A 23,652-nucleotide genomic window follows, 5' to 3' on the forward strand; every position below is an offset into this window, starting at 1 on the left:
GTCAGATTTGGCCTGGTCACAGCAGTTACAAAGACACTTGGTCCTCTGACCAAGGACAAAGCTCATCGCTAATGTGCTACCGTGAATTTTAATCCCTTTACTTAATGATAATGGCCAGTATTTTGCGATGGTACAGCATTCGCCTTTATTGCCCCTCTGAAACTGACCGTAACTTCAGGATTTAGCGCATGCACAGATAAATGCGGAAATCCTGAAGTTGCGGTCAGTCATTCCCTGCTCCGCCGCAGGCTGCGCTGTGGAACTCCCCAGAGCCGGTAATCAGTGAAAACATTTGAACTGACGACAACTTCTCCTTTTCTGCTCTAATATCGCTGTTAAACACCCCATAAAAAGTTAAGCCTTGTTGAAAGAGGTGCAACTGGGTACTGACTGCTGAACAACTGTACTCGCCCTGAAAAACTAATTTTATATTTATGGAATGTCAAATTTCTCCATTATGATAAAGATGACTAGATTTTTAAAATTATAAAAATTATGCTATTTCAAAGTTTGTTTATATGTCAGCTTCTACCTTAACCCCATGTATATGTCCCAATCTTTATTTTGAGCTCTATAAAATGTTTTAAAAGTGAATGATGAAAGCTACCTTTTATTTCCTGCTTTGCTGTCTGTGAGAATTCTTCAATGTGATTGGCTGCTTAGACAACTTGGTGACATCACTGCTAATGTATGCTGGGCTCCCCTTTTGAAAGCACTACAATCAAATTAAGGTCGAGGAAGCTAACATTTTCGGCACAGAGGTCACAAGATCTTTGTGGGCAGCTTTCTTCGAGGTCAGCGGCAAGTTCACGCAGTGTCCTGGGGCCAAAATTTATCCCTCAATCAACATCACTAATTAGCAAAAAATATAAAAACAGATAGTAAGAGTTTTTATACTTATATAAAAAGAAAAAGGGTGGCTAAAGTAAATGTTGGTCCCTTAGAGGATGAGACCGGGAAATTAATGGTGGGAAATATGGAGATGGCAAAAACACTGAGTGAATATTTTGTATCAGTCTTTACAGTAGAAGACACTAAGAATATCCCAACACTGGACAAACAGGGGGCTAAAGGGGGGGAGGAGCTAAACACGATCAAAATCACTAAGGAAGTGGTACTCGGTAAAATAATGGGACTCAAGGCGGATAAATCACCTGGACCTGATGGCTTACATCCTAGGGTCTTGAGTGAAGTGGCGGTAGGGATTGTGGATGCATTGGTAATAATTTTCCAAAACTCCCTGAACTCGGCATTGGTCCCGGCAGACTGGAAAACTGCTAATGTAACACCCTTATTTAAAAAGGGCAGTAGACAGAAGGCTGGAAACTATAGACCGGTTAGCCTAACATCTGTGGTAGGTAAAATTTTGGAGTCCATTATTAAGGAGACAGTAACAGGACATTTGGATAATCATAATTTAATAGGACAAAGTCAGCATGGTTTTATGAAGGGGAAGTCATGTTTGACAAATTTGCTGGAGTTCTTTGAGGAAGTAACATATAGGGTGGATAAAGGGGAACCAGTGGACGTAGTGTATTTAGACTTCCAAAAGGCATTTGACAAGGTGCCACACAAAAGATTATTGCTTAAGATAAAAAATCACGGGATTGGGGGTAATATTCTGGCATGGATAGAGGATTGGCTATCTAACAGAAGGCAGAGAGTTGGGATAAATGGTTCATTCTCAGACTGGCAATCAGTAACTAGTGGTGTTCCACAGGGGTCAGTGCTGGGTCCCCAACTCTTTACAATCTATATTAACGATTTGGAGGAGGGGACCGAGTGTAACATATCAAAGTTTGCAGATGATACTAAGATGGGGGAGAAAGTAGTGAGTGAGGAGGACATAAAAAACCTTCAAGGGGACATAGACAGGCTAAGTAAGTGGGCAGAGATTTGGCAGATGGAATACAATACTGGAAAGTGTGAGGTTATGCACTTTGGCAGGAAAAATCGTAGAGCAAGTTATTATCTTAATGGCAAGAAACTGGAAAGTACTGAAGTACAAAGGGATCTGGGGGTCCTGGTGCACGAAACTCAAAAGGTTAGTATGCAGGTGCAGCAAGTGATTAAGAAGGCCAATGCAATGTTGGCTTTCATTGCTAGGGGGATAGAATATAAAAATAGGGAGGTATTGCTTCAGTTGTACAAGGTATTGGTGAGACCGCACCTGGAATACTGCGTACAGTTTTGGTGTCCATACTTAAGAAAGGGCATACTTGCTCTCGAGTCAGTACAAAGAAGGTTCACTCGGTTAATCCCGGGGATGAGGGGATGGACATATGAGGAGAGGTTGAGTAGATTGGGACTCTACTCATTGGAGTTCAGAAGAATGAGAGGCGATCTTATTGAAATATATAAGATTGTGAAGGGGTTGGATCGGGTGGATGCGGGGAGGATGTTCCTGATGATGGGTGAAACTAGAACTAGGGGGCATAGTCTTAGAATAAGGGGCTGCTCTTTCAAAACTGAGATGAGGAGGAACTACTTCACTCAGAGGGTGGTAGGTCCATGGAATATGCTGCCCCAAAAAGCTGTAGAAGCTACATCATTACATAAATTTAAAACAGAAATAGACTGTTTCCTAGAAGTAAAGGGAATTAAGGGTTACGGGGAGCAGGCAGGAATTTGGACATAGAGTCATAGAGTTTTACAGCGCAGAAAGAGGCCCTTCGGCCCATCGTGTCTGCGCCGTCCATCAATCCCTGTCCAGTCTAATCCCATTTTCCAGCATTTGGTCCATAGCCTTGTATGCAATGGCATTTCAAGTGCCCATCCAAATGCTTCTTGAATGTTGTGAGGGTTCCTGCCTCTACCACCCTTTCAGGCAGTGAGTTCCAGCTTCCAACCACCCTCTGGGTGAAAAAGTTCCTCCTCAAATCCCCTCTAAATCTCCTGCCCCTTACCCTGAATCTATGCCCCCTTGTTATTGACCCCCCTACTAAGGGGAAAAGTTCCTCTTTATCTACCCTATCTATGCCCCTCATCATTTTGTACACCTCAATCAGGTCCCCCCTCAGCCTCCTTTGCTCCAAGGAAAACAACCCCAGCCTGTTTAGTCTTTCTTCATAGCTGAGGCGCTCCATCCCAGGTAACATCCTGGTGAATCTTCTCTGCACCCTCTCCAAAGCAATCACATCCTTCCTATAGTGAGGTGACCAGAACTGCACACAGTACTCCAGCTGTGGCCTCACCAGCGTTTTGTACAGCTCCATCATAACCTCCCTGCTCTTATATTCTATGCCTCTGCTAATGAAGGCAAGTATCCCATATGCCTTTTTAACCACCTTATCTACCTGTTCCGCTGCCTTCAGGGACCTATGTACATGTACACCAAGGTCCCTCTGACCCTCTGTACTTCCTAGGGTCCTACCACTCATTGTGTATTCCCTTGCCTTATTTGTCCGTCCAAAATGCATCACCTCGCACTTTTCCGGGTTAAATTCCATTTGCCACTTTTCCGCCCATCTGACCAACCCGTTAATATCGTCCTGTAGCCTGAGGCTTTCCTCCTCGCAATTTACCACCCCACCAATTTTCGTGTCATCCGCGAACTTACTGATCATACCTTTTACATTCTCATCCAAATCATTAATGTCGATCACAAACAGCAAGGGACCCAGCACCAATCCCTGAGGTACCCCACTGGACACAGGCTTCCAGTCACAAAAGCAACCTTCGACCATCACCCTCTGCCTCCTGCCACTCAGCCAGTTTAGGATCCAACGCGCCAAGGCCCCCTGGATCCCATGGGCTCTTACCTTCTTGACCAGTCTCCTATGCGGGACTTTGTCAAAAGCTTTACTGAAATCCATGTAAACCACATCCACAACATTTCCCTCATCCACGCACCTAGTCACCCCCTCGAAAAATTCAATCAGATTGGTCAGACATGATTTACCCTTGACAAAGCCATGCTGACTATCCCCGATTAATCCTTGCCTCTCCAAGTGGAGACTAATTTTGTCCCTCAGAATTTTTTCCAATAATTTCCCTACCACAGATGTTAGGCTCACTGGCCTGTAATTCCCTGGTTTATCCCTGCTACCTCATCCACACACCTAGTCACCCCCTCGAAAAATTCAATCAGATTGGTCAGACATGATTTACCCTTGACAAAGCCATGCTGACTATCCCCGATTAATCCTTGCCTCTCCAAGTGGAGACTAATTTTGTCCCTCAGAATTTTTTCCAATAATTTCCCTACCACAGATGTTAGGCTCACTGGCCTGTAATTCCCTGGTTTATCCCTGCTACCCTTCTTGAATAATGGTACTACGTTAGCTGTTCTCCAGTCCTCTGGTACATCCCCTGTGGCCAGAGAGGTTCTGAAAATGAGTCTAGGTTCGGATCGGTCATGGCCCTGTGGGTAGCGGAGCGGGCCCAGGGGCCGTGTAGCCTGATCCTGCTCCTATTTCGTGTGTCTAATTCTGTTAGATGCAGGAGATGGTTCTGTGATAGTGGATTGGCAGTTAGGATCAGATCAGCCATGATCTTATTGAATGGCGGAGCAGGCTCGAGGGGCCGATTGGCCTACTCCTGCTCCTATTTCTTATGTTCTTATGTTCTTATGTAACAGATTATCTGGTCATTATCACATTGCTGTTTGTGGGAGCTTTTTGTGCTCAAATTTTCTGCTGTGTTTCCTACATTACAACAGTGACTACACTTCAAAAGTACTTCATTGGCTGTAAAGCGCTTTGGGACGACCTGAGGTTATGAAAGGCGCTATAGAAATGCAAGTTTTTCTTTTTTACCCAATATGTGACTATACTTAAAATGCAAAGGCCTGTGCCTGCATTATGTTTGCTTTCACGACTTGTGGTCTGAGTGGATTCCCTCAAGAGGCAGACTCAAATCTCTTTGGTCCAGCATCCTCTGAGATAATCTGTTTTCTCTGTTTCCTTACCCTTCTGTCTGTACTCTTGTGTCAGTCATAATCACTTCATTTTAACACAGTAATAAACGTCTGTTAAGCGGTTCATAAGCCAACTATTGTTTGCTTACCCTTTCCAAGAGAGGAGGGTAACTCAGTCAAGCACATTGTAGCAGAGCTGTCCCTGAATATAAAAGAAACTCTTTGTTTTCTTTCAATCAGAAGTCAATTTTTGAACTGAATTTGATAATAGTGAAACTACTTATCATCATAGATTTAGTGCCAGGATAAGCTGTCTGGAGCTTCATGCTGGGCAAGTTTGTTAATGTACGAGCGTACTATGTAGCACATTGCCCCGTTGCAAAGGAGGACCACTTTTTCTCTTTCTTTGGTGAGAGGAAATAAAAACAACTAAAGGTTATGGGCACCAACTTCTTCCAGGTGAAAGGCTTATCGAACCTTTTAAGGAATGCACCAAATTGGGAAGATTCCGCAGGGGTCAGTGCTGGGACCCCAACTCTTTACAATCTATATCAACGATTTGGAGGAAGGGACCGAGTGCAACGTATCCAAGTTTGTCGACGATACAAAGATGGGAGGGAAAGCAGTGAGTGAGGAGGACATAAAAAACCTGCAAAGTGAGTGGGCAGAGATTTGGCAGATGAAATATAATATTGGAAAGTGTGAGGTTATGCATTTTGGCAGAAAAAATCAAAGAGCAAGTTATTATCTAAATGGAGAGAAACTGCAAAGTGCTACAGTACAAAGGGATCTGGGGGTCCTGGTGCATGAAACACAAAAAGTTAGTATGCAGGTGCAGCAGGTGATCAAGAAGGCCAATGGAATCTTGGCTTTTATTGCAAGGGGGATGGAGTATAAAAGCAGGGAAGTCTTGCTTCAGTTATACAAGGTATTGGTGAGGCCACACCTGGAATACTGCGTGCAGTTTTGGTTTCCATATTTAAGAAAAGATATACTTGCTCTCGAGGCGGTTCAGAGAAGGTTCACTCGGTTGATTCCGGAGATGAGGGGGTTGACGTATGAGGAAAGGTTGAGTAGGTTGGGCCTCTACTCATTGGAGTTCAGAAGAATGAGAGGTGATCTTATCGAAACATATAAGATTGTGAGGGGGCTTGATCGGGTGGATGCGGTGAGGATGTTTCCACGGATGGGTGAGACTAGAACTAGGGGGCATAATCTTAGAATAAGGGGCTGCCCTTTCAAAACTGAGATGAGGAGACACTTCTTCACTCAGAGGGTAGTAAATCTATGGAATTTGCTACCCCAGAGAGCTGTGGAAGCTGCAACATTAAATAAATTTAAATCGGAGATAGACAGTTTCCTAGCAGATAAGGGAATTAGGGGTTACGGGGAGAGGGCAGGGAAGTGGACGTGAGTCTAGATTCGGATCAGCCATGATCCTATTGAATGGCGGAGCAGGCCCGAGGGGCTGTATGACCTACTCCTGCTCCTACTTCTTATGTTCTTATATAGTATTTCAATTTTTTAGCTGATTCAGCATTGCATCATTGCATCGGCTGCTTCAGGTGTCTATTGAATACTTAGAATGGCCTTGAACATCTCAAGCTATTGCAGATAGCAACAGCGGCCTTCACATGTTGCCTGTAGCTAAGACCTCTTATTCCTGGCAAGGCATGCGAGCTGATATGACAGTATCGGTGCTCTGCAAAGATGTTATGCTGGGTTTATTCACAAACCTGGTTTAAGTAGGCGATGATACAGCATGCTCTACCGAAACGCTGCACTTGAAATGGTTGAACATGGTTTACCACACAGTGAGGCCCCCATTCACAGCTGAGCTGTTCGAAGGAGTCCCTGAGTGGAGGTCTTTAGCCTCCCCAGAGGAAGGGGCCATAATTCAGCAGATAAGTCATTCCATCTTTGGCCCATGTGCATTTCTCAGCAGCCAAATGAACTCTATTGCGACCACTTGAAATTTAGAAGCCCAGTTAATGATTCGGTTGTTTGTCACTACTTTGAGCTATGAAACAATCAGGGCCTCAGCTATGTGTACAAGCATTCAGTGAATATATCATTTTTTTAAACTAAATTATTCTGAGCCAAGGCAGCTGAAAGTCCAATCGGGTTTGGCTCAAGTTCAGGGGCCGAGGAACAGGTTATCTCCAAGGCCACTGATTTACAGTTTTCATGGAAAGATGGAGGGAATGGCAGAATATAATCCCCAAAACACTGCCAAAAATCCTGGAACATCCCAACATGGAACATCCCAACAACAACAACAACTTGTATTTATATAGCGCCTTTAACGTGGTAAAACGTCACAAGGTGCTTCACAGCAGCGATTATAAGGCAAAAAATTTGACAGCGAGCCACATAAGGAGATATTAAGACAGGTGCTCAAAAGTTTGGTCAAAGAGGTAGGTTTAAAGGAGTGTCTTAAAAGAGGGTAGAGAGGCGGAGAGGTTTAGGAAGGGAATTCTAGAACTTAGGGCCTCGGCAGCTGAAGGCACGGCCGTCAATGGTTGAGCGATTATAATCTGGGATGCTCAAGATCCCATGTAATAAAAATTTAATTTAATTTATTCCATCACCGTAAACCAGTTGGTCTGATTATAAATGGATATGTTTGTGTAACGTGATCTTCAAAACACCAGTAAAAATTCTGGAATTCCATGCAGTTAAAACGGAATTCTACTTATTCAGACACCACAAATAATGGCCCTGGTTATCCTTCACCATTTTATTTGAATCTTGCAGAAAAGGTAAGAACTGCAAGGAATTATCTGGGCCAGAGTGATCTCCTGGACTAGTTTCCATTGCCGACGGAGGCCGGAGAGGAATTTCCCAGATTCTTTCCCCCAGATTGGCCTGGGTTTTTATCTGTTTCTTTTTTGCCTCTCCCAGGAGATGACATGGTTTTTCGGTGAGGTGGAGAGAGCGTATATAGTGTGATACACAAGGTATCGCAATCGTGTGTAACAGGCTGGATGGACCAGAGGGTCTTTCCCTCTCTGTCATTGTTCATATGTCCGAAGGATAGAGGCAGAAAATCAGTACACAAAATAAATGAATCAAAAGTCTTTTTCTGGACAGTGCTCTGACACAACATCTCCCCAAGATGTTGGCCCACCCACTTCTTTTGCTAATCTGCTGCGAATTTTCAAAGTTTAGATGAGGAGATTGACTCTTGAAGTAATGCCAATTTAAAGTGCAGTTGACATGGCCACACAAATAAAAGTCTAAGTTATCAGCATAATCATTTGCACAAATTAAAAGGGCTGAAACAACCAAGGCCGCGATTTCGCAGACCGAGGCAGGTCTGGGGCAGCCAGGGTTGGTGTCGCGGTCCCAGCCCGCTGCCCACTGCAGCCCACACTCTCTGAGTGATTTTTATGTTGATTGGGTTTGTTAAGCCTGCCCTGCGAGGTTCCCGGCCAATTAATAGGAAGCGGGTCTGATGACGTCATTTGATGGTGAGTCATCAGCCGGTTTCCTTAAAGGGGCCATGTCCAAATTGATCTTGACAATTCTGCTCTCAGTGTTCTACAGCATTGAGGTGCTGCAAACACTGACAAGCACTTCACAGAGGTACACAGCTGCACCCAGGCTCTCCCATGACTCCCTCCATATGCTTATGGAGGGAGTCACAGCACGCAGGGAGGTTCTCTTCCCTTCCCATGGGCGGAAGAGACCTCCCCAGGAGATCAACACAGCCTGGTTGCACATTGCAGAGGAAGGCACAAGTAGGGATGTCGTCAGGAGGACCAGGCTGCAGTGGCGCAAACCTTTCAATGATCTGAGCAGATCACGAAACGTTACTGCCAAGCCACACTCAACCTCATCCTGCTGTGCCACTCATCACATCCCCATCACTCTGCCTTCCCTACCCTACTCCTGCACCTCTTTACTCACACCAACTTACCTTGCACCTCCACCCATCGCTCTCTATCTACATTATCACTGTGAAAAAGTGCCTCCTAATTTCACTCCTAAAAAGATTAGCTCTAAATTTAAGATTATGCCCTCTTTTTCTGTATTCCCGCCAGAGAGAATAGTTTCTCTCTTTCTGCCCTATTAACATAGAAACATAGAAGATAGGAGCAGGAGTCGGCCATTCGGCCCCTCGAGCCTGCTCCGCCATTCAATGCGATCATGGCTGATCATTAAATCTTTTTATCATTTTGATGACCTTCATAGAGTTTTACATAGAGTCATAGAGTTTTACAGCGCAGAAAGAGGCCCTTCGGCCCATCGTGTCTGCGCCGCCCATCCATCCCTGTCCAGTCTAATCCCATTTTCCAGCATTTGGTCCATAGCCTTGTATGCAATGGCATTTCAAGTGCCCATCCAAATGCTTCTTGAATGTTGTGAGGGTTCCTGCCTCTACCACCCTTTCAGGCAGTGAGTTCCAGCTTCCAACCACCCTCTGGGTGAAAAAGTTCCTCCTCAAATCCCCTCTAAATCTCCTGCCCCTTACCCTGAATCTATGCCCCCTTGTTATTGACCCCCCTACTAAGGGGAAAAGTTCCTCTTTATCTACCCTATCTATGCCCCTCATCATTTTGTACACCTCAATCAGGTCCCCCCTCAGCCTCCTTTGCTCCAAGGAAAACAACCCCAGCCTGTTTAGTCTTTCTTCATAGCTGAGGCACTCCATCCCAGGTAACATCCTGGTGAATCTTCTCTGCACCCTCTCCAAAGCAATCACATCCTTCCTATAGTGAGGCGACCAGAACTGCACACAGTACTCCAGCTGTGGCCTCACCAGCGTTTTGTACAGCTCCATCATAACCTCCCTGCTCTTATATTCTATGCCTCTGCTAATGAAGGCAAGTATCCCATATGCCTTTTTAACCACCTTATCTACCTGTTCCGCTGCCTTCAGGGATCTATGTACATGTACACCAAGGTCCCTCTGACCCTCTGTACTTCCTAGGGTCCTACCACTCATTGTGTATTCCCTTGCCTTATTTGTCCGTCCAAAATGCATCACCTCGCACTTTTCCGGGTTAAATTCCATTTGCCACTTTTCCGCCCATCTGACCAACCCGTTAATATCGTCCTGTAGCCTGAGGCTTTCCTCCTCGCAATTTACCACCCCACCAATTTTCGTGTCATCCGCGAACTTACTGATCATACCCTTTACATTCTCATCCAAATCATTAATGTAGATCACAAACAGCAAGGGACCCAGCACCGATCCCTGAGGTACCCCACTGGACACAGGCTTCCAGTCACAAAAGCAACCTTCGACCATCACCCTCTGCCTCCTGCCACTCAGCCAGTTTAGGATCCAACGCGCCAAGGCCCCCTGGATCCCATGGGCTCTTACCTTCTTGACCAGTCTCCTGTGCGGGACTTTGTCAAAAGCTTTACTGAAGTCCATGTAAACCACATCCACAGCATTTCCCTCATCCACACACCTAGTCACCCCCTCGAAAAATTCAATCAGATTGGTCAGACATGATTTACCCTTGACAAAGCCATGCTGACTATCCCCGATTAATCCTTGCCTCTCCAAGTGGAGACTAATTTTGTCCCTCAGAATTTTTTCCAATAATTTCCCTACCACAGATGTTAGGCTCACTGGCCTGTAATTCCCTGGTTTATCCCTGCTACCCTTCTTGAATAATGGTACTACGTTAGCTGTTCTCCAGTCCTCTGGTACATCCCCTGTGGCCAGAGAGGTTCTGAAAATTTGTGTCAGAGCCCCTGCAATCTCCTCCTTTGCCTCCCACAACAGCCTGGGATACATCTCATCCGGGCCTGGGGATTTATCCACTTTTTGGCCTGCTAAAACCGCTAGTACCTCCTCCCTCTCGATGCTAATATGTTCAAGTATGTCACAGTCCCCTTGCCCGGCTTCTATGTCTACATCGTCTTTCTCCATAGTGAACACAGAGGCAAAAAATTCATTTAAAACCCCACCTACTTCATCTGGCTCTACACACAGCTTGCCACTTTGGTCCCTAATGGGCCCTACCCTTTACCTGGTTATCCTCTTGCCCTTAATATACTTATAAAACATCTTAGGATTTTCCTTTATTTTGCTCGCCAGTGTTATTTCATGGCCCCTCCTCGCCCTCCTAATTTCCTTTTTAAGTATGCCCCTGCACCTTTTATACTCCTCTAGGGCTTCCTCCGTCTTTTGTCTTTTGTAACTGCCAAAAGCCCCCCTTTTTTTCCTAATGCATTTTTGTATATCCCTTGTCATCCACGGTTCCCTTTGCTTGTTGGTCCCACCCTTGACCTTTACAGGAACATGTTGGTGTTGTACTCTCTCTATTTCCCTTCTGAAAGCCTCCCACTGTTTTGATGTGGATTTTCCTATAAGTATCTGCTCCCAGTCCACTTTGGCCAGATCCGGCCTTATCTTATTAAAATCGGCCTTCCCCCAATTTAGAACCCTTATTTCCGGGCCGTCTTTGTCTTTTTCCATGACCACCTTAAATCTCACCGAATTATGGTCACTGTCGCCAAAATGCTCTCCTACAGACACTTCCACCACCTGCCCGGCTACATTCCCTAGAATTAGGTCCAGTACCACCCCCTCTCTTGTAGGACTTTCTACATGTTGGCTCAAAAAGCTCTCCTGGATGCACTTTAAGAATTCTGCACCCTCTAAGCCTTTCACACTCTGACTATCCCAATTTATATTGGGGAAGTTGAAATCCCCCACTATTATTACCCTATTATTTTCACACTTTTCTGAGATTTGCCCACATATCTGTTCCTCTATCTCCCCCTGACTGTTTGGGGGCCTATAGTACACTCCCAGCAAAGTGCTTGCCCCCTTTTTGTTTTTAAGTTCTACCCATATGGCCTCATTAGAGGAACCCGCTAATATATCATCCCTCCTTACAGCAGTAATTGACTCCTTAATTAATATTGCAACACCCCCTCCCCTTTTACACCCCCCTCTGTCTCGCCTGAAGATTCTATACCCCGGAATATTCAGCTGCCAGTCCTGACCCTCCCTCAACCATGTCTCCGTGATAGCAACAATATCGTACTCCCATGTGTTCAACAACAACTTCAGTTCATCCACCTTATTTGCAAGACTCCGTGCATTAAAATAAATGCCTTCCAGCCCTGCCATATTCCCTTTTGCCTTCACATCTTTGCTCTGCCTTCCCTGCTGACTTGTTTTTTCCTCCGTATTTGGCTGTACATCACCCCCTACTATAGCTCCACCTTGATTAGATCATTCCTCAATCTTCTAAACTCAAAGGAATACAAGCCAACTTTATGCAACATGTCTTCATAACTTGACCTTTTAAGCCCCGGTATCATTGTGGTGAATCTGCACTGTAACCCTTCCAAGGCCAATAGATCTTTGCTAAGGTTTGGTGCCCAAAACTGAACACAGTATGCCAGATTGGATCTGACCAAGACTCTGTATAACTAAAGGATCACGTCCTCACTTTCGATTTCCAACACCCTTGAGATAAAGCCTAACATTTCATTAGCCTTAATGATTTTTTTGTAGATTTTAGTGATTTGTGTACATGGACACCTCCATCCCTTTGTTCCTAGACTCTTCCCAAAATATTTGTTTTTCTCAAATCCAACCTGGATGACGTTACACTTCCCCACATCGAACTCCATCTGCCATAGTTTTGCCCACTCACTTAATCTGTCCCTTTGTAAATTCCTGCTCTCATCCACATAATTTATTGTGCCTTGTAACATAGTGCCATCTACAAACTTGGATATATAACTTTCTATTCCTTCATCTGAGTCAATGATATATTTGGTGGAAAGCTAAGGCCCCATTATAGAACCCTGAGGAACACCACTTGTCATGTCCCACCAATCAGAGAATATTCCCTTTATCCCGACTCTCTGTCTCCTACGTCCCAACCAATTGCCGACCCTTGTCACAGGATAACCTTAAATCTCATGCGCTCTCATTTTTGCAAATAATTTCTTGTGCAGAACCTTATTAAATGTCTTCTGGAAGTTCATATAGACAACATCCATAGGCACTACTCCATGCCATCGACCGCCTCAAAAAATCCAACTAGATTCATCAGACATGACCTTCCCTTCACAAATGCATGTTGACTTTCTTTGATCAGCTTATACTGTCCATGTGCTCAGTCGCTCTATCTCTGATGATAGATTCCAGTAACATCCCCACATTTGATGTTAATCTGACAGGCTTGTAATTACCTGGTTTCTCCCTCCCTCCCTTCTTAAATAATGGAGTGACATTTACAATTTTACAACCCAAAGGCACATTTGCTAAATCTAGAGAGCTTTGGAAGATTATGATTAATGCATCTGCAATTTTCTCACCTATTTCTTTTAATATCCTGGGGTGGAAGCCATCAGGTCTTAGAGATTTGTCTATCTTAAGTCCCATTATTTTCTCCATTACCATTTTTAAAACTTGTATTATCATAGAATCATAGAATGATACAGCGTAGAAGGAGGCTATTTGGCCCATCGTGCCTGTGCCGGCTCTTTGGTAGAGCTATCCAGTTAATCCCAGTTCCCGGCTCTTTCCCTGTAGCCCTGTAATTTTTTCCCTTCAAGTATTTATCCAATTCTCTTTTGAAAGTTACCATTGAATCTGCTTCCACCGTCCTTTCAGGCAGTGCATTTCAGATCAAACAACTCTGTATGTAATAAAATGTTACTTCTTAAGGTGCCCTAGGTTAAATCCATGATTGATTTTGAGGTTCCCTTGGATTTTGTCCTCTTCCTCTCTGTAAAAGCAGATACAAAGCACTAATTTAACAAATCTGCCATTTCCTTATTATCCATTATAGTCTCATCTGCATCCGTCTTTAATGGACACTCATTCCCATTTACCACTCTTTTTATCATGATATATTTATAAAAACCTTTGCTGTTAGCTTTCATATCTTTGCAAGATTTTTTTAAATATTCCCTTTTTACTTCTTATTACTTTCTTTGTATTCCTTTGCTGCTTTTTGTAGCTTTCCTAGTCTGCTTGATTTCCACTTTTCCTTGCATTTGTGTAAGACTATTCTATGAGCTTGATACTGTCCCCAATGTCATCTGTTGATCATGGTGGCTTAACTACACGTGGAGCCTTTGCCTTTTAGGGGTATGTACAGGTTTCATATTGTACCAAGTACTTCTTTAAATACTTCCCATTGTTTGTCTGTAGGTTCACCAATTAACACATTGGCCACGATTTCCCCAACCTCAGTGGGTCCAGTGTGGCCGGGGTTGGTGGCCGGTTACGAACCTGCTTCTGGCTCCAGCCTGCTGTCCAAAGTGATCTTGTGTTGATTGAGCTTATTAAGCCCACCCAGTGAGTTTCCTGGACAATTGAAGGAAGCGGGTCTGATGATGTCACTTGATGATGCGTCATCAGTCGGTTTCCTTAAAGGGACCATGCGCAAGTTGATTTTGACAGTTGTGCTGTCAGTGTTCTACAGCATTGAGGTTCTGCAAACACTGACAAGCACGGCTGCACCCAGGCTCTCCTATGACTCCCTCCATATGCCTATGGAAGGAGACACAGCATGCAGAGAGGTCCTCTTCCCTTCCAATGGGTGGAAGAGACCTCCCCAGGAGATCAATGTAGCCTGGTTGCAGATTGCACAGGAGGGCACAAGCAGGGATGTCAGGATGTCATTAGGAGGACCAGGCTGCAGTGGTGCAAACCTTTCAATAATCTCAGTAGATCACAAAACATTACTGCAAAGCCACACTCAACCTCATCCCGCTGTGCCATTCATCACATCCCCATCACTCTGCCTTCCCTACCCTACTCCTGCACATCCTTACTCACACCAACTTACCTTGCACCTCCATCCATCCCTCTTTATCTACATTATCACTTCCCCATCTCACTAGCCACCCTTCAAACTCACCCTTACCTGCAATGGCGATGAGTGTGGAAGGAATAGCTTGGGCATTGTAGGGATGCTTTATGGTGTTGGTGTGGGGTGGTGCCAACCTGGCGCATTATGTGGCAGCCAGGGTATAGAGCGTCAAGTGAAGTAAACCTGGCCATGGTGAGGCTATCCCTGGCCTCCCGGGCAGCAACGTGGTCGGGTGCTGATGCCCTGTGTCCTGTGCAGCATCAGGTGATTGCGGAGAAGGTTGGTGGTGTTGTTGGTGCTGCTGGTGTGCCTGGTGCTGCTGGTGTTAGGGCTGATCGTGGTGGTATTCTGAGGACCAAGGTGAGACAGTTTCAAGGGCACCGATACTGATGTAATAGATGGCAGCTGAAGTTGAGATGACAGAAGCGATCTGTCAGTGGTGAGAGTGGTTGTTCCAATGAGCTGACACTGGATACAGAGTTTGCTCCAAACACTTGCAACCCACATAAAGCTCAACCTGTCTTCCAAGTTCAGTAAGCAACAGCTTCTAAGCTTGGAAAGTGAACAGCTATGAGATGGGAGCTTTTATAGCACATTTGCAGCTGTCAAGTAAAGAAATAATATCATGGTGACACAACTCCCGACCTGCTTACCTGACGTGATCCCTGAGCAGCGGGGAACTCATGGGCGAACTTGTAAAATGTAAAGGTGAGTTTAAAATAGTTTTTAAGTGCCTGTTAACAAGCTCTTAATCATCTAAATTGCCTCCTCCATCACTTGGTGTCAGGTCTGTTCGGCGATGACAGACCCGACATCTGGGAAAATAGCATAGCGGTGGGTTGACAGCGGGTTCCCACCCAACCCACCACCAAACGCAGCCCAGTTTACAGTGGTCAATGTATTTCTCATTGCTTCGAAGTTTGCTTTCCTTAAATGCAAAATTTTGGTTTGTCAGGCCGCAATTTTGTCATCGGTGTCGGGTTGGGTGCGGGACAGCTAGTTTCCGGCTTCCAGTCCCGCCCCCAGCTACATCCGCTCCACAGACGTGATTTTCCCCTGATTGACCTTGGTAAGCCCTGCCCTGCGGGCTTGCCGGCCAATTAACAGGAAGCGGGTCTGATGATGTCATTTGATGACGCGTCATCTGCCGGTTTCCATAAAGGGACCACACACAATTTTATTTTGACAGTTGATTTCTCAGTGTTTGACAGCATTGAGGTGCTGCAAACACTGACAATCACTGCACAAAGGTGACCTCTTGCACCCAGGCTCTCCAGTGACTCCCTCCATAGACTGGAACAGATGGCAGCTGCAGGTGAGGTGACAGAAGCAATCTGTCACTGGTGAGAGAGATTCTCCCAATGAGGTGGCACTGGACATATAGTTGGATTTAAAAACTTGTAAGATAAAGAAATCTGTAACTGTTTTTAAAATGCAGTAACCAACATTTCCTTTGCTCTGAAACTCACCATGTGCAACATTGGATCCTTCACACCACTTCTGCAGCTGTCATCATTCCACAAACATTACAGCAGACTCACAACACGCCACACTTACCTGGCGTGGTGTCCGGACATCGAGAAACCTGACCCAGAAGCAGGAAAATCCAAAAATAGGCTGACAACTTCTGACAAGTACCTGTTAATAGGCAGGTAATTGCCTTTAATCTGCTTCCTGCCGCTAGGTGTCGGGTCCATTCGCAAATCAAGGACCCGACACTTGGGAAAATTGTTTGGAGGTGGGTTGATGGTGGGATCGGAACCCGCCATCAATCAAAATGATTTTAACCTCTGACCCGCCTCCAAACCCGCCCTCTGAGCACTGACAAAATCATGGCCTGAGTCTCCCTTCACCCTCTGTAACCTAATATCAGATTAATTTGGATTATGGTCATTCTTTGCAAGATGCTCCCATACTGTCAGATTGAGAATGAATTAATTCTGGTTCATTACTCATCACTAAACTCAGTGTGGCCTCTTCCCTTGTTGGTTCTAAAGCATATTGTTCTAGAAAACCGTCTGGAATACATTCTAGAAATGCCTTGCGTTTACTACTTGAGCTGTTCTCCATCTCCCAGTCCAGGTGAAAATTAAAATCTCCCATTACAACCACTTTATTTTGACACGTTTCCCCGATCTCCATATTTATACATCCCCCACTGCGTCATTACCATCAGGAGGTTTGTAGATGACTCCTACCAGAGTCTTGAATCCTTTGTTTTTCCTCAATTCTACCCATAGTGTTTCTACTGCCTGACCACCCTTACTGAAAACCTTTCTTTCTACTGTGGTAATTGTGTCTTTATTAATATTGCAACTCCCCATCTCTCCCAATTTCCCTGTCCTTTCTAATGATCCTATAGCCTGGAATGTTTAGCTCTCAATCACGCTCCATTGTAGGATAGCAAAATTCCTTGAATATCTCTTAATGTCTCTCAATGTCCCTTAATCTCTCCTGCTTTCTATCCTATCACTGACCCTCCCTTTTGTTCTTTCATCCCTCCCCCTTTTCCCAGCCCCCACTTGCTTTAAAATCTATCCCTCTTCCTGCTTTTTTTCCAGTTCTGACGAAAGGTCTTCGACCTGAAACGTTAACTCTGTTTCTCTCTCCACGGATGTTGCCTGGCCTGCTGAGGTTTTCCAGCGTTTTCTGTTGTTATGCTCCGTTGTAGCCAGGTCTCTATAGTAACTGGGATTTAGGAAGGATCGACAAAAAAGAAAGGGAGGAGGGGTAGCATTGCTAGTAAAAGAGGGGATAAATGCAATTGAAAAGAAGGATATTAACTCAGTTAATACAGAATCTATATGGGTGGAGCTAAAAAATAGCGAGGGGCGAAAAACATTAATAGGAGTGGTATATAGGCCTCCAAATAGTAAAATAGAGGTTAGGGAGGGCATCACGAGGGAAATTAGAGAAGCGTGCAATAAGAGCACAGCTGTCATCATAGGTGACTTTAACTTACATATAGATTGGACTAGCCTAATCAGTAAAAATAATGAGGAGGAGGAATTCCTTGAGTGTTTAAGGGATGGTTATCTGGATCAATATGTCGAGGAACCAACTCGGGAACAGGCTATATTGGACTGGGTACTGTGCAATGAGAAGGGACTAATCAGTAATCTTGTTGTACGGGGACCCTTGGGTCAGAGCGATCATAACATGATCGATTTCTCACTCGAAATGGAGAGCGAAGAAATTGACTCAGAGACTAAGGTCCTGAATTTAAACAAGGGGAATTATGATGCCATGAGACGGGAACTGAGTAGGTCTGATTGGACAACGTTCCTGGGAGGACTGGAGGTAGATAAACAATGGCAAACATTTAAAGATAGAATGACAAAATTGCAAAAATTGTTTATACCAATCTGGCATAAAAGGAAATCTAAAAAGGTGACTCAACCGTGGATAACAGGGGAAATTAGAGACAGCATAAAATCCAAAGATAGGGCGTATAAAATAGCCAAAAAAAGCGCCAGAGCGGAAGATTGGGAACAGTTTAAGATAGAGCAAAGGAGGGCAAAGGGCATGATCAAGAGGGGCAAAATAGCTTACGAAAACAAGCTGGCGGAAAATATAAAAACTAACTCCAAAAGCTTTTATAAATATATCAAAAGGAAAAGACTGGTGAAAACCAAAGTTGGTCCATTGCAGTCAGATACGGGGGAATATATAATGGGAAATAAGGAAATGGCAGATCAACTAAATGCATACTTTGGGTCAGTCTTTACGAAGGAAGACACAAAAAACCTCCCTGGGATATCGGGAAAAATAGGGACATTGGCAAAGGAGGAACTGACGCAAATCAATATCTCTAAGGATATGGTGTTAAGGAAGCTAAAGGGATTGAAGGTGGACAAATCCCCAGGGCCTGATAACATGCATCCTAGGGTACTGAAGGAGGTGGCCCTAGAGATAGCGGATGCACTAAGGATGATTTTTCAGAATTCATTAGACTCGGGAACAGTGCCGATGGATTGGAGGGTAGCTAACGTTACCCCACTATTCAAAAAGGGGGGTAGGGAAAAAGCAGGTAATTACAGACCTGTAAGCCTTACATCAGTTGTGGGCAAAATGCTGGAGTCCATCATTAAGGATGAAATAGCGGAGCACTTAGCAAATGGGGACAGGATAGGACAGAGTCAACATGGATTTACAAAGGGTAAATCGTGCTTGACTAATCTATTGGAATTTTTTGAGGGAGTAACTGGTAGAATAGATGGGGGAGAGCCAGTAGATGTGGTGTACCTGGACTTCCAAAAGGCCTTCGATAAGGTCCCACATAAAAGATTAGCATGGAAAATTGAGGCTCATGGGATAAAGGGGAAAGTTTTGGCGTGGATAGGGAACTGGCTGTCAGATAGAAAACAGAGAGTTGGAATAAACGGCTCATTTTCTGAATGGCAGGCAGTAACAAGTGGGGTACCACAGGGATCTGTCCTGGGCCCCCAGCTGTTCACAATTTACATTAATGACCTGGATCAGGGAGTCGGATGCAGCATTTCCAAATTTGCAGACGACACTAAACTAGGAGGGGGGGTGGGCTCAGAGGAAGAGACCAGGAAGCTCCAGAGCGATTTGGACAGACTGGGCGATTGGGCGGATAAATGGCAGATGCACTATAATGTGGACAAGTGCGAAGTTATCCACCTTGGGTGCAGGAACGGGAGGGCAAATTATTATTTAAATGGCAATAGATTGGGAGAGGGGGAAGTACAGAGAGACCTGGGTGTTCTTGTACACCAGTCACTGAAGGCGAGCATGCAGGTGCAACAGGCGGTCAAGAAGGCAAACGGTATGCTGGCCTTCATAGCAAAAGGGTTAGAATACAGGAACAGGGATACCTTGCTGCAGCTGTACAGGGCACTGGTGAGACCACACCTCGAGTACTGTGTACAGTTTTGGTCGCCTCATCTGAGGAAGGATGTTCTTGCCATGGAGGGGGTGCAGCGGCGATTCACCAGGCTGATACCAGGAATGGCGGGAATGACCTATGAGGAGAGACTATGTAGTTTAGGGATGTACACACTGGAGTTTAGAAGATTGAGAGGGGACCTCATAGAAGTGTATAAAATTCTGACAGGTCTAGACAGACTGGATGCAGAAGGAATGTTTCCCTTGGCGGGTGAGAACAGAACTAGAGGACATAATTTAAGGATAAGGGCTAAACCATTTAGGACAGAGATGAGGGGGAATTTCTTCACTCAGAGAGTGGTGAACCTGTGGAACTCATTGCCACAGAGGGCAGTGTACGCCAGCTCATTAAATATATTTAAGAGGGAATTAGATATATTTCTACGGGCAAAAGGGGTTAAGGGTTACGGAGAGAAGGCGGGGACGGGATACTGAATTAAAGGATCAGCCATGATCTCATCGAATGGCGGAGCAGGCACGAAGGGCCGAATGGCCTACTCCTGCTCCTATCTTCTATGTATCTATGTAACTGCTGTATCAGACCCTTTAAGCTTCTAACTCACTTGCTTTATTTCTTCTACTGCCCCTGGTTATGGAGTTAAATACTGTACTGGAGCTACCGAACCACCAGATAATCGAGCATTTATGGGAAATTGAGAACTTGAAGTTTTACAGACAGCAGCTGTATTTTCTGAAGCATCTTGAACTCATGAAAAGTGACTCTATATCCCCAATTACTGTTTTTTCAACTATTCATAGGAAAGAACATTTTTCTGTCCGCTATTTCTGTCTCTCTGTCGCTGAACTCCATCTTCCTTTGCTCTCTCTCTCTCTCTCTCATGAATCCCATTTAGAAAAGCGTCTTGTGGATCTCCTTCACATTCAGATTTATTAACAGTTTGATCATTTAAAAAAAGGCAGTTTCAGGTATTATCACTGCACTTACAGGAATGAAGAAATTCGGGAAAAAACCCCTTATAAAGTGACTTTGGAAACAACTTTGAAGCCCCCATATTTTGCGATGTCTGGAAGCGAGCTTTGTGTGACCTCTACTACATAAAGAAAACTGGCCTTAAGAGACAAGTATAATAGTAGTGCTTATTAGAAAGTGAAAAGTATTGGCACAGTCTATTTTGAATGATCACTGTCGTGTTACTTGACAAAAGATTATATTTCACAACTGTCACAATAAAACCTTTAATTTTCTTGCAATCGTCCTCATAATAACATCCTGCACATTCAGCTTGCAACAATATGCCAGCTACTGTGTGCCAAAGGCAATCGGTGTCAGCATCCAATAGCACAGTATTTCTTTGTCCTTAACACTTATGTCAGGAAGTTAAAAAAAATGGGAAACCACAAAATGCATCGAAGGAACAAGTCTTTAAATGGAAGGAATGTTGAATACATTGAAAGCCAGCAAGATTCCATGTCTCAAATCAATTCTCCTTTGGCACAAACCCAGTGTTTTCTAACAAAAACAGTTTTGTCAACAGGAAAAAAATGAGAGAGTGAGGCACGGTATAAGCAGGTTGTCTAATCACTTCTCTGATGCAGTTTATGAAATGCGGTGCCCGATTATGAAAAATATATGCGAGTAGACCAAGATGAGCTTCCCAGTTAGTTTTATGCTGCAGCTTTTATTCTATGGGAGCTTTTTTTGGCAGTTACTTGTATATTAAATGGCTACCTTTCGATATATTGCTTTGCGTAAGTTTTCAGAGTTGCTGGACTGCGTTTTCAGTGATAGGTTTTAAGGGTAATTGAGGTGCATCCTTCAGTTCACTAGAGATCTTTGTGAATTTAAATGCAGGAGTCAGGCACTTTATTTATGCAAACGATAGCAGGAGGTAGGTTATTTACCTCGAGCATTGTTCCAGCTGCATCAACTTTCGAGAAGTGCAGTAAATCCTTTTTCCACTTTTAACCCGGTTGGTGATTTTGTGTTTAGAAAGAGGCAGAGAAATTGAGGAATTATTTTGACATTTTTCCTTCAGCAAGAACACCTACATATCAAAGTAGAGCTTGCACATACCCTTATTTTGTGAAGTAAAACAGCTCTGTGGTAGAGTGTTCATCTCTTAAAAGGATATTTTTATTTTACAGATTCACTGGCCTGGAACCAAAGAAAGAGTTGAAATGTGCAAACTAACTGGGAAACATCCCTTTGTAAGTATCACTGTAGTGTGTCCATTTCATTATTTTAACTTCTAATTGGAAGAAAGATTGCTCTGCACTGTTAACACCCATGCTCTGTATTTTTTGATTGGATAATTCAGATTTAAATATCCAATGAAATAACTAGCTTCCTGATGTGGTATTAAAGATCTAAGTCACAGGTCCTCAGTGGATCGCTGGGTGTGTCGATCATTACTCATTGCGAGAAGAGGCATGTGTACTTATGATGGTCGAACAAGGTGTGAAGTTGGCGAAGTACAGCAGAGTCTGACTGAAGATATGTGTGCGGCAAAATGAAACACTGCGAATGTTGGAAATCTGAAATAACAAGAGAAACTGCTAGAAATACGCAGTAGGACAGTAAACCTCTTAAAACACTTTAGCACCGTGTCAGAAAATATACTTCAGTTGTGTTCTAGTACCTCTAAGCAGGCGATGTGAGTATATTTAGCTTGGCATGTACTGGAGTGAGAAGGTGAGTTTCGAATGTTTGTTCTGCACCCCTGCAGTTTCTGGAAAACAGTTGAATTTGAATTTGATCCAAACATAACATTTCAATGTTCATGCCTGTTATAGGTCGCTCTCAACTCCAGCACTGCCTTGACCTAAAGGTAATGTTTCTTGGTAAATTGGAATCTATCATTAAGGACAAAGTGACTTAGCATTTAGAAACATTTGAGCTGATTATTGGGAGCCAACATGGATTTGTAAAGGGTAGGTCACGTCTAACGAGCCTAATTTACTTTTTTTGATGGTGTGGAGATGCCGGTGTTGGACTGGGGTGGACAAATGTAAGAAGTCACACAACACCAGGTTATAGTCCAACAGTTTTATTTGAAATCACAAGCTTTCGGAGCGCTGCTCCTTCATCAGGTGAAGTGGAGAGATGCCTATAGACACAGCTTATATAGTCAGAGAATAATGCCAGATGATTACAGGTAATCTTTCTAACTGCCATTTATCACACCTCGGCAGAGAGATAATCACAGCAATCAAAGGTGTGAATGGTGTCCAGACAGGTCAGTCAGGAAAACATTACATCAAAGAACAATGAGGTGGGGTCACAAGGGGTAAAATGTTGCAGATGCTGGGGTCTGTATGAAAAACAAAAAACAGACAAAAAACATTTTCTTTGCTGGAAATCACAGCAGGTCCGGTCGCATCTGCGTAGAGAGAACAAGCCAACGACGACTCGAGTCTGGATGACCCTACGTCAGGTGGGGTTACATGTAGCGTGACATGAACCCAAGATCCTGGTTGAGGCCGTCCTCATGACTGCAGAACTTGGCGACCGGACCTGCTGTGATTTCCAGCAAAGAAAATGTTTTTTGTCTGTTTTTTGTTTTTCATACAGACCCCAGCATCTGCAACATTTTACCCCTTGTGACCCCACTTCATTGTTCTTTGATGTAATGTTTTCCTGACTGACCTGTTTGGACACCATTCACACCTTTGATTGCTGTGATTATCTCTCTGCCGAGGTGTGATAAATGGCAGTTAGAAAGATTACCTGTAATCATCTGGCATTATTCTCTGACTATATAATCTGTGTCTATAGGCATCTCTCCACTTCACCTGATGAAGGAGCAGCGCTCCGAAAGCTTGTGATTTCAAATAAAACTGTTGGACTATAACCTGGTGTTGTGTGACTTCTGACTTTTTTTGAGGAAGTGACCAAAGTAGTAGACAGGGGAATGAATATGGATGTCGTTTATATGGAATTCCAGAAGGCATTCGATAAATTTCCACATAAGAAACTGTTAGCTAAAATTAAAGCTCATGGAATTAAAGGCAAATTATTGACCTGGCTAGGAGATTGGTTAGACGGTAGAAGACAGAGACTAGGGATTATAGCTATGTACTTGAATTGGGAGGAAGTGACTAGTGGTGTCCCACAAG

General features: G+C 44.1%; 1 protein-coding gene across 3 annotated transcripts in view; it reads left to right on the forward strand.

Moving 5' to 3' along the window:
• The window catches only part of sema3d (sema domain, immunoglobulin domain (Ig), short basic domain, secreted, (semaphorin) 3D), a 428,206-nt gene that overhangs the window by 221,550 nt on the left and 183,004 nt on the right, over positions 1-23,652 (forward strand). For 2 of the 3 annotated variants that reach the window (XM_086010839.1, XM_086010838.1), the window contains exon 4: positions 21,682-21,744. In XM_086010839.1, the coding sequence (XP_085866965.1) occupies positions 21,682-21,744 (63 nt within the window). Of the gene's footprint in view, positions 1-21,681; positions 21,745-21,854; positions 22,365-23,652 lie in introns of all 3 variants that reach the window. The other variant, XM_086010840.1, reaches the window with a different exon arrangement.

Source organism: Somniosus microcephalus, chromosome 17 (assembly GCF_052327205.1).
Source record: "Somniosus microcephalus isolate GS21.2 chromosome 17, FLI_Smic_1.0, whole genome shotgun sequence".
NCBI lineage: Eukaryota > Metazoa > Chordata > Chondrichthyes > Squaliformes > Somniosidae > Somniosus > Somniosus microcephalus.